This window comes from Vipera berus, assembly GCF_964194415.1.
Source record: "Vipera berus genome assembly, chromosome: 4".
Classification (NCBI taxonomy): Eukaryota; Metazoa; Chordata; class Lepidosauria; order Squamata; family Viperidae; genus Vipera; species Vipera berus.
The window spans coordinates 5,098,092-5,109,772 of NC_138206.1; the positions used below are offsets into that span (position 1 = coordinate 5,098,092).

Genomic DNA, 11,681 nt, shown 5'->3' on the forward strand with positions numbered 1-11,681 from the left:
AGACGTTTCATTACCAAACTAGGTAGCATCATCAGTGCTACAAGAGAGTGGGGTTTGTGGAGGTGGAGGTGGAGGAGGAGGAGGAGGAGGAGGACGACGACGACGACTGTGGGATCCTTGGTGCTCTCTGAGTAAAGTGGTTTTCTTACAGACGTTTCATTACCAAACTAGGTAGCATCATCAGTGCTTCAAGAGAGTGGGGTTTGTGGTGGTGGAGGTGGAGGAGGAGGAGGAGGAGGAGGAGGAGGAGGAGGAGGAGGAGGATGACGACGACTGTGGGATCCTTGGTGCTCTCTGAGTAAAGTGGTTTTCTTACAGACGTTTCATTACCAAACTAGGTAGCATCATCAGTGCTACAAGAGAGTGGGGTTTGTGGTGGTGGTGGTGGTGGTGGTGGAGGAGGAGGAGGAGGAGGAGGAGGAGGAGGAGGAGGAGGAGGAGGAGGAGGAGGAGGAGGACAACGACGACTGTGGGATCCTTGGTGCTCTCTGAGTAAAGTGGTTTTCTTACAGACGTTTCATTACCAAACTAGGTAATATCATCAGTGCTACAAGAGAGTGGGATTTGTGGTGGTGGAGGTGGAGGTGGAGGTGGAGGAGGAGGAGGAGGAGGAGGAGGAGGAGGAGGAGGAGGAGGAGGAGAACGACGACTGTATCATCCCTGGTGCTCTTTGAGCTTGTTGGCTTTCTTGCAGACGTTTCATTACCACCCAAGCACTGATAAAGTTACTTAGTTTGTAATGAAATGTCTGCAACTGAACAACCAAGCTCAGAAAGCATCAAGGACCAGTCCTCCTCCTCCTCCTCCTCCTCCTCCTCCTCCTCCCTTTATCCTTCTCTACAAACCCCTCCCTCCTAGTACTAATGATGTTACCTAGTTTGGTAATGAAATATCTCAAAGAAAACAACCAAGCTCAGAGAGCACCAAGGACCTCTCATTTCAAACCCTGAGCTACCAATATTCTCCTTTATGAGCTCTTCAAAGTTTGACGCAGCACCCTGGCTGAATTTGGTGGGGCTACAGGTCCCAGAATTAACATCCAGCACAGCCCTTGTGTGGTGCAACACCCTGTTTCCACGACCCAGCGTCACCCCGTTTTTGCGCCCCGAGGCACAGCAGCATCCCATTGTTTCCGCCCAGGCACGGCGGTGTCTCACTTTCACACCCCAATTTGCAGCGGCGGCCCGTTTTTGCGCCCCAAGGCGCCAGTAGGCCACGGCCCACTACCGACAAGTTGGGGACCCCCTGATCTACAAAACTGGAGATTGACATCAACGTGATGAGAGCAGCACCACACTGTTGCAGCCACACAGCTTTTGTGCAGGCACGCAACGTCGCAAGGCATGCACAGAAGGCGTGTATCAGGACATCCTGGTGCCGCTTTTCAATTTTGCTTCCCTTGCATATGTGCACCTCCCGTAATAGATTGCTGCCTGTCAATATATTGTCATAACCGGGTCAGCAAAATTGGATAATAGCTCTCCACTAAGTGCAATCAATCCAAAAGGGTCTTCCAGACACATATTATTGTTATTGCCTGGTGCTTAATAGCTAAATTTACTATTATGGCTGTTGTCCAATAACCTTAAAGACGATGCATTTTAATAAAGCCGATGAGGAGCAGGAAATTGTAAAGCACTCAATGCCAAGTGATCAAGTTTCTTTTGATGAATACAGGCAGCGAGAGACATGAATTTTACGGCAGGTAATCCTCAATTTATAGCTCTAATTGAAGCCGGACTTACAGCGGCTTTAAGTTGTGTTGTGTTGGCTAAAGCAGGGCTTTTCAACTTTTTCACCCCTCGTACCACTTTTAGGATATGGCAATATCCGAGTACCACCAGTCGCCTAGCCAGGTGTCCAAAACTTGATGACCAAAAAAAAAAAAAAAGGAAAAAAAGTGATGAAGTACAGGTAGTCCTCAACTTACAACATTTCGCTTAGTGACTGTTCGAAGTTACAATGGCGCTGAAAAAAGTGCTCCCCCGAGCCACAGCTGAGCAAGACACCTTCCTGGCCGCCCGGTGGCGCTCTTCCTCCTGTCCGAGGTTTTCATTGTTGTGAGCATTTCTGTTGAGGATTGGCAGTGTGGTTGAGGTGGGGGTGTTTGGCTTTTATTCCCCCCCACTCTGCTGGGTGGTTGCAGCACTTCACATGACCCTGGGACACTGTGACCGTCATAAATATGAATCAGTTCCCAAGCATCTGAATGTAAATCACAAGACCCTGGAGATGCTGCAACATTCCAGCTGATCGGAGCTTCTTCTGGGCTCAGAAGCGCCAGAATCAGTGTCGAACTCTGGCTGGATTCTGGCGCCGATCCTGGCACTTCCGCTGAGCCCCGACAGCCCTGCAGCTCCAGCCGTCTCTCGCTCGGGCTTGTGCGGTGCTGCCCCCGGTTCAGCTCATTCCCCTCCCCCGCTACCACTTCTCTAGGATGGTCGCGTACCACCTGCCAGGTGCCAACGTACCACAGGTGGTACCCGTACCGCTGGTTGGAAAACCCTGGGCTAAAGCAAATAAAATCTGCATTAACTCGTACTATTAAATAGTCTATAACTGAAAGCGCAAACACAAAATGTTCACGTAAACAAATATAAGACAGCACAGGTAGTCCTCGACGTACGACCGCAACTGAGCCCAAATTTTCTGTTGTGAAGTGAGAAATTTGTGATGCGGGTTTTGCCCCATTTTTACGGCTTTTCTTCCCGTATTTGTTAAGCGAGTCACTGCAGTTGTTAAATGGGTAACCCCGTTGCGAAGGGAGACTGGCTTCCCCCACCGACTTTGCTGGTCGGGAGGTCGCAAAAGGGGAATCGCGTGACACACACACACACCCCAGGAGGCTGCAACCATCGTAAATGTGAGTCAGTTGCCAAGTGTCTGGATTTTGATCACGTGACCATGGAGGATGCTGCAACGGTCGCAAATGTGAAAAATGGTCATGAGTCGCCTTTTTCAGTGCCGCTGTAACTTTGAATCATCACTAAATGAACTGTTGTATGTTGTATGTATGTTGAGGACTGCTTAATGATGATGATGATGATGATAAAGTTGGAAGGGACCTTGGAGGTCATCTAGTCCAACCCCCTGCTCAGGCAGGACACCCTATACCAGGGGTGTCAAACTCAATTTCATTGAGGGCCACATCAGCATTGCGGTTGCCCTCAGGGGGCCAGGTGGGTGTGGTCTGGGTGGGTGTGGCCTACTGGGTGGGCGTGGCTAAAGTGCATATGGCCTACTGGGTGGGCATGGCCAGCTCTACATCATTCGCATCAAGGGTGCCTATGGGGGCCTGGGCAGGAGTGGGACAGATCTGAGGGTCTCTGGCGGAAGGAGGGTCTCTGGGCCAGGGCCAAGGCAGAGGGGGCCATTCCCTCACTGTTTCCAGGATGGCTTCGCGGGCCGCATGAAACCACTTCACGGGCCGGATCTGGCCCCCGGGCCTTGTGTTTGACATGTCTGCCCTATACCATTTCAGACAAATGTACATGATTTCTGCATTTCAAGTCACCACAAGGAAGACTATGGATACAGTACATATTTACGGTTATTAAGTGGAAATAAACGCCGATTTCTGATAACAAAAACATCATAAATCATGGTCATGTGACAACAGAAGCGGCAAAGGGCCAGAGCCTTGGTGGAGCAGTGGGCTAATGCCTCCTTAAGTAACACCAGCTGCCTGCAATTAGTGCAGGTTCGAGTCCCACCAGGCTCAAGGTTGACTCAGCCTTCCATCCTTCCGAGGTAGGTAAAATGAGGACCCAGATTGTTGGGGGCAATTAAGCTGACTTTGTAATAATGCCGCTTGGGGTGTGTGTGAAAGCCCTAATAAGCAGGCATATACATAGAATGAAGGCTACTGCTAAGCTTGTAAGCCGCCCTGAGTCTTCGGAGAAGGGCGGGATATAAATGGAATTAAAATAATAAATAAAAAATAAAGGCAGGCCAATTGCACACACTGCCAGGTGGGGCTGATGGCCACCCCCTTCACACAGTCAGAGAAACTGAATAATAGAGTTGGAAGGGACCTTAGAGGTCTTCTAGTCCAACCCACTGCCCAAGCAGGAGACCCTACACAATCCCAGACAAATGGTGGTCCAGTCACTTCTTAAAATCCTACAACTTCTGGTGGCAAGCTGTTCCACTGGTTAATTGTTCTCACTGTCAGGAAATTTCTCCTTAGTTCTAGGTTGCTTCTCTCCTTGATGAGTTTCCATCCGTTGCTTCTTGTCCTGCCCTCTGATGCTTTGAAGACTAGGATGACCCCTTCTTCTTTGTGACAGCTCTTCAAATATTCAAATGGTACAAATATCTAGATGTACCAATAACCATTACTTGGAATTCAATGTATTTAACACAGAATCTCCATAATGTAAAGCAGGGGTCTTCAAACTTGGCAACTTTAAGACTTGTGGACTTCAACTCCCAGAATTCCTCAGCCAGCCGGCTGAGGAATTCTGGGAGTTGAAGTCCACAAGTCTTAAAGTTGCCAAGTTTGAAGACCCCTGATCTAAAGTGACTGATGTGTTGTGAAGTCTGTTTGCAGCTGAAGTTAACATTTTCCAGTGGGTTTACACACATCCCATTCTGCAAAGAATTTCACATTTGGATATCTAAGGCAGCAAAATGTGACTTACCAGAGTATTTGAGGAATTGTAATCTTCTGCAGATTTATCTGGAAGAAAAACAGAATCCCGTCAGTGTGTCATCCCATTAATGCCAAAGACCACTCAAATAAAATTAAGGGGGAAAAATGAAAACTGAAACTAGACACACTTCTAGCTGTATGCTTGTGTATCCTCCAGATCTGTTAAACCATCATTGCCTATAATTCCCATGATGGCTTAGAACAGGGGTAGGCAACCTTTTGTGACTCATGGACTTCAACTCCCAGAATTCCTGAGCCAGCATGGGGGAAACTTTGGCCCCTTCATGACTTGCGTACTTCAACTCCCAGAATTCCTGAGCCAGCATGAGGGAACTATGGCCCCTTCATGACTCGTGGACTTCAACTCCCAGAATTCCTGAGCCAGCATGGGGAAAACTTTGGCCCCTTCATGACTTGTGGACTTCAACTCCCAGAATTCCTGAGCCAGCATGGGGGAACTATGGTCCTTCGTGACTTGTGGACTTCAACTCCCAGAATTTCTCAGCCAGCATGGCCCCTTCATGACTTGTGGACTTCAACTCCCAGAATTCCTGAGGCAACATGGCTGGCTCAGGAATTCTGGGAGTTGAAGTCCACAAGTCATAAAAGAGCAAGATTGCCTAGCCCTGGCTTAGAATGCTGGGGGTGGTGGTACTCCAGTCATTATATCAAAATCGCTTGAGATTCACTTCTTTGCTAGAGGTAAGGCAGAAAATATTAAGATATCACACGGTGATTTATCTATCTGCATTTAACAGAACAGAATCAATAGAGCTGGAAGGGGGCTTGGAGGTCATCTAGTCCAACCTCCTGCTCCAGCAGGAAACCCTATACCATTTCAGACAAATGGTTGTCCAATCTCTTCTTAAAAACCTCCAGTGTTGGAGCATCCACAACTTCTGGAGGCAAGTAGTTCCACTGGTTAATTGTTCTCACTGTCAGGAAGTTTCTCCTTAGTTCTAGGTTGCTTCTCTCTTTGATTAGCTTCCATCCGTTGCTTCTTGTCCTGCTTTCAGGCGCTTTGGAGAAGAGCTTGACTCCCTCTTCTTTGTGGCAGCCCCTGAGACAGGGGTCTTCAAATTCCTGGCTGAGGAATTCTGGGAGTTGAAGTCCAAGAGTCATAAAAGGGCCAAGTATGAAGACCCTTGCCCTGAGATATTGGAAGACTGCTATCCTGTCGCCCCTGGTCCTTCTCTTCATTAAACTAGACACACCCAATTCCAGCAACCGTTCTTCGTATGTTTTAGCCTCCAGTCCCCTGATCATCTTTGTTGCTCTTCTCTGCACTTTTTCCAGAGTCTCAACGTCTTTTTTATATTGCGGTGACCAAAACTGGACGCAATATGTTCCCAGTGTGGTCTTACAGGGTCTTAAGTCACCCAGTGAATTATCTATCTGCCTCTAAGGTACTGTCCTTTTAATATCAGGTATTTTTATTCAGGTTATTCTGAACTCAGCCCTTCAGACCTTTAATTTTGTTGGTGCTCAGCTGTACCATACATTACATCAGTTCTTATGCTGCCCTGATTTCTAGAAGGACGACTGCGTTAGTTACAGTACAACAACTATGAACGGTTTATTTTGAGATTGGATCTCATGAAGTGCTTTCTCTGTGCCAGATGGAGGAGGATGGATCATTGCCCGTGAGAGTGGGAGGAATTATAAAACTTAGATAACACAGAATTTAAACACAGAGGCCAGAAATAATAATTATTTTGGATTGGGTGTGACGTCGCTAATTTACGGTTTGTATATTGCTATCTTAAAAATTCGATTTATCAGAGTGGAGACAAGCCGATGACACAATACAGGTAAGTCCTCAGCTTACAAATATTCGGTAAGTGGCTGTTCTAAGTTACAACAGCAACGGGGGGGGGGAGAGACTTATCCCCATTTTTCAGATTTTTATGACTATTGCAACATCCCCAGGGTCACGTGATCACAACTCAAGACGTTTGGCAACTGAGTCACAATTATGACGGTCGCAGCGTCCCGGGATCAAGTGATTCCCCCTTTTGCAACCGTCAGACCAGCAAAGTCAAAGGGGGAAGCCAGATTCACTTAACGACCGTGTTACTAACTTAACCGCTGCAAGTGATTCGCTTAACAGCTGTGGCAGAAAAAGTGTTCAAATGGGGGCAAAACGCGCTTAATAACCATCTCACTTAGCCACAGAAATTTTGGGCTGAACTGTGGTCATAATTTGAGGACAACCTGTCCTAGAAAGATGACCGTTTGTTTCCCATCCTCTTAGCATTGGTGGGTGGGTGTTTTTGGTGGTTCACCATCCAAGTCCAAAAAAATCTAGGGAATTCTTGGGAACCTGGCACTCTGATGAAACAGCCATCAACAGGTTGACTCCGCCTTCCATCCTTCCGAGGTCGGTAAAATGAGGACCCAGATTGTTGGGGGCAAATAGGCTGACTCTGTAAACCACTTAGAGAGGGGTGTAAAGAACCGTGAAGTGGTATGTAAGTGCTATTGCTATTTCTTTCTTTTTTTCTTTCTCTTTCTTTCTTTCTTTCTTTCTTTCTTTCTTTCTCTTTCTTTTCTTTCCTTCCTTCCTCCCTTCCTCTTTCTTTCTTTCCTTCCTTCCTTCCTTCCTTCCTTCCTTCCTTCCTTCCTTCCTTCCTTCCTTCCTTCCTTCCTTCCTGGTTAAAATGAGGACCCAGACTGTTAGGGGCAAATAGGCCGACTCTGTAAACTGCTTAGAGAGGATTGTAAAGCACTGTGAAGCGGAATATAAGTGCTATTGCTATTTCTTTCTTTCTTTCTTTCTTTCTTTCTTTCTTTCTTTCTTTCTTTCTTTCTTTCTTTCTTTCCTTTCTTCCTCCCTCCCTTCCTCTTTCTTTCTTTCTTTCTTTCTTTCTTTCTTTCTTTCTTTCTTTCTTTCCTTTCTTCCTCCCTCCCTTCCTCTTTCTTTCTTTCTTTCTTTCTTTCTTTCTTTCTTTCTTTCCTTTCTTTCTCTCTCTCTCCCTTCCTTCCTTCCTTCCAAGGTGGTCAAAATGAGGACCCAGATTGCTTGAGGCAACAGGCCGACTCTGTAAACTGCTTAGAAGGGATTGTAAAGCACTGTGAAGCGGAATATAAGTGCTATTGCTATTTCTTTCTTTCTTTCTTTCTTTCTTTCTTTCTTTCTTTCTTTCTTTCTTTCTTTCTTTCTTTCTTTCTTTCTTTCCTTTCTTCCTCCCTCCCTTCCTCTCTCTTTCTTTCTTTCTTTCTTTCTTTCTTTCTTTCTTTCTTTCCTTTCTTCCTCCCTCCCTTCCTCTCTTTCTTTCTTTCTTTCTTTCTTTCTTTCTTTCTTTCTTTCTTTCCTTTCTTCCTCCCTCCCTTCCTCTTTCTTTCTTTCTTTCTTTCTTTCTTTCTTTCTTTCTTTCTTTCTTTCTTTCCTTTCTTCCTCCCTCCCTTCCTCTTTCTTTCTTTCTTTCTTTCTTTCTTTCTTTCTTTCTTTCTTTCTTTCTTTCTTTCTTTCTTTCTTTCCTTTCTTTCTCTCTCTCTCCCTTCCTTCCTTCCTTCCAAGGTGGTCAAAATGAGGACCCAGATTGCTTGAGGCAACAGGCCGACTCTGTAAACTGCTTAGAGGGGATTGTAAAGCACTGTGAAGCGGAATATAAGTGCTATTGCTATTTCTTTCTTTCTTTCTTTCTTTCTTTCTTTCTTTCTTTCTTTCTTTCTTTCCTTTCTTCCTCCCTCCCTTCCTCTCTCTTTCTTTCTTTCTTTCTTTCTTTCTTTCTTTCTTTATTTCTTTCCTTTCTTTCTCTCTCTCTCCCTTCCTTCCTTCCTTCCAAGGTGGTCAAAATGAGGACCCAGATTGCTTGAGGCAACAGGCCGACTCTGTAAACTGCTTAGAGGGGATTGTAAAGCACTGTGAAGCGGAATATAAGTGCTATTGCTATTTCTTTCTTTCTTTCTTTCTTTCTTTCTTTCTTTCTTTCTTTCTTTCTTTCTTTCTTTCTTTCTTTCCTTTCTTCCTCCCTCCCTTCCTCTCTCTTTCTTTCTTTCTTTCTTTCTTTCTTTCTTTCCTTTCTTTCTCTCTCTCTCCCTTCCTTCCTTCCTTCCAAGGTGGTCAAAATGAGGACCCAGATTGCTTGAGGCAACAGGCCGACTCTGTAAACTGCTTAGAAGGGATTGTAAAGCACTGTGAAGCGGAATATAAGTGCTATTGCTATTTCTTTCTTTCTTTCTTTCTTTCTTTCTTTCTTTCTTTCTTTCTTTCTTTCCTTTCTTCCTCCCTCCCTTCCTCTCTCTTTCTTTCTTTCTTTCTTTCTTTCTTTCTTTCTTTCTTTCTTTCCTTTCTTCCTCCCTCCCTTCCTCTCTCTTTCTTTCTTTCTTTCTTTCTTTCTTTCTTTCTTTCTTTCTTTCCTTTCTTTCTCTCTCTCTCCCTTCCTTCCTTCCTTCCAAGGTGGTCAAAATGAGGACCCAGATTGCTTGAGGCAACAGGCCGACTCTGTAAACTGCTTAGAAGGGATTGTAAAGCACTGTGAAGCGGAATATAAGTGCTATTGCTATTTCTTTCTTTCTTTCTTTCTTTCTTTCTTTCTTTCTTTCTTTCTTTCTTTCCTTTCTTCCTCCCTCCCTTCCTCTCTCTTTCTTTCTTTCTTTCTTTCTTTCTTTCTTTCTTTCTTTCTTTCTTTCCTTTCTTCCTCCCTCCCTTCCTCTCTCTTTCTTTCTTTCTTTCTTTCTTTCTTTCTTTCTTTCTTTCCTTTCTTTCTCTCTCTCTCCCTTCCTTCCTTCCTTCCAAGGTGGTCAAAATGAGGACCCAGATTGCTTGAGGCAACAGGCCGACTCTGTAAACTGCTTAGAAGGGATTGTAAAGCACTGTGAAGCGGAATATAAGTGCTATTGCTATTTCTTTCTTTCTTTCTTTCTTTCTTTCTTTCTTTCTTTCTTTCTTTCTTTCTTTCTTTCTTCCTCCCTTCCTCTTTCTTTCTTTCTTTCTTTCTTTCTTTCTTTCTTTCTTTCTTTCCTTTCTTTCTCTCTCTCTCCCTTCCTTCCTTCCTTCCAAGGTGGTCAAAATGAGGACCCAGATTGCTTGAGGCAACAGGCCGACTCTGTAAACTGCTTAGAGGGGATTGTAAAGCACTGTGAAGCGGAATATAAGTGCTATTGCTCTTTCTTTCTTTCTTTCTTTCTTTCTTTCTTTCTTTCTTTCTTTCTTTCTTTCTTTCTTTCTTTCCTTTCTTCCTCCCTCCCTTCCTCTTTCTTTCTTTCTTTCTTTCTTTCTTTCCTTTATTTCTCTCTCTTTCCTTCGTTCCAAGGTGGTTAAAATGAGGACCCAGATTGCCTTGGGGCAACAGGCTGACTCTGTAAACCGCTTAGAGAGGGCTATAAAAGCACTGTGAAATGGTATACAAGTCCAAGGGCTATTGCTAATGCTATAGAGACAAACAACATCTACATACCATTCGAAAGAGACAATCAAAAAGCCAAAATGGAAACCAAAACACGAGAACATACCGCTTGAGTTCACAAGTGATGCTAAACCAATCATGATTTGTTTCATTAAAGCCTAACGCAGTGCGTATCCTTTTAAAACCATTAACCAGTGGAACGACCTGCATCCAGAAGGGGTGAATGCTCCAACATTGGAAGTTTTCAAGAAGACATTGGTCAACCATTTGTCTGAAACAGTATAGGGTTTCCTGTCCAAGCAGGCGGTTGGACTAGAAGACCTCCAAGGTCCCTCCCAACTCTCGTTATTCTGTACGACTTGCCTCCAAGAAGCTGTGGTTGCTCCATCAATGGAGGTTTTTAAGAAGACACTGGACAATCATTTGTCTGAAATGGTATAGGGTCTCCTGCTTGAGTAGGGGGTTGGACTAGAAGACCTCCAAGGTCCCTTCCAACTCTGGCAATCAACATCCATATGAATAGAGATTAACGCTACACCAGGGGTAGGCAACCTTGGCTCTTTTATGACTCATGGACTTCAACTCCCAGAATTCCTGAGCCAGCTATGCTTCAGAAAAACTCAGCTATGCTGGCTCAGGAATTCTGGGAGTTGAAGTCCAAGAGTCATAAAAGAGCCACGGTTGCCTACCCCTGCGCTAGACTAACAATCAAGTAAACAATGCCCCAATCAACCAACACAAACTATCAAACAGTAAAGAACAGTCTAATCAAGAATACTCCCACCGACACAGACAGCATAAGCCACTAGTATATAAAAAGAAGAGCAAGCCTGTTCTGTTCTGTTCTATTCCATTTTTTATATTCCTTCTATTCTATTCTATTCTATTCTATTCTATTCTATTCTATTCTATTCTATTCTATTCTATTCTATTCTTCTATTCTATTCCATTCTATTCTATTCTATTCTTCTATTCTATTCCATTCCATATTTTCTATTCTATTCTATTCTATTCTATTCTATTCTATTCTATTCTATTCTATTCTATTCTATTCTATTCTATTCTATTCTATTCTATTCTTTCTATTCTATTCTATTCTATTCCCATTCTACATTCTACATTCTACTCTACATTATATTCTACTCCATTCCACTCCACTCTACTTTATACTCTACATTCTACTCTACACTCTGCTCCACTCCACTCCACATTCGACTCCGCTCCACTCCAGACTTCCTGATCTTGTCTAAACAAAGTTACCCACCTGTGAAACTCATGTATTTCTGGCTGTTGGTGGTCTTTTTGGAATTGTAGAATTCGAGGACATCCAACACGGCTTGAGGATTCTTCTTTTGCTCCAGTTTGGTGATGTTGGACGTCTGCAGCAAGCGGGCCCATTGCTCTGGCATGCCCTAGAAGTAATCATTTTTAAGAAAGGATTAGCATTGTCTGCTTTACAATTACTAAATTGTAAACTGCTTTACAATTGCCTGAAACCCAGCCAGTTATGGTCTGCTTAACAGCCTACGCTTGGCCAAGCAATACAGCTAGCTCTCAATTTACAACCACTTGTTTAGTGACCGTTAGAAGTTACAACGGCACCGAAAAACGCAACTGATGCTTGTCCTTCACACTTACGTTTGCACCATCCTCAATGGGTCACCTGATCAAAATTT

General features: G+C 44.3%; 1 protein-coding gene across 2 annotated transcripts in view; it reads right to left on the reverse strand.

The window, feature by feature from the left end:
• The window catches only part of PAK1 (p21 (RAC1) activated kinase 1), an 83,331-nt gene that overhangs the window by 33,480 nt on the left and 38,170 nt on the right, over positions 1-11,681 (reverse strand). For both annotated transcript variants that reach the window (XM_081327831.1, XM_081327832.1), the window contains 2 exons: positions 11,270-11,417; positions 4,644-4,681 (listed from right to left, as the gene is read on the reverse strand). In XM_081327831.1, the coding sequence (XP_081183957.1) occupies positions 4,644-4,681; positions 11,270-11,417 (186 nt within the window). The remainder of the gene's footprint in view (positions 1-4,643; positions 4,682-11,269; positions 11,418-11,681) is intronic.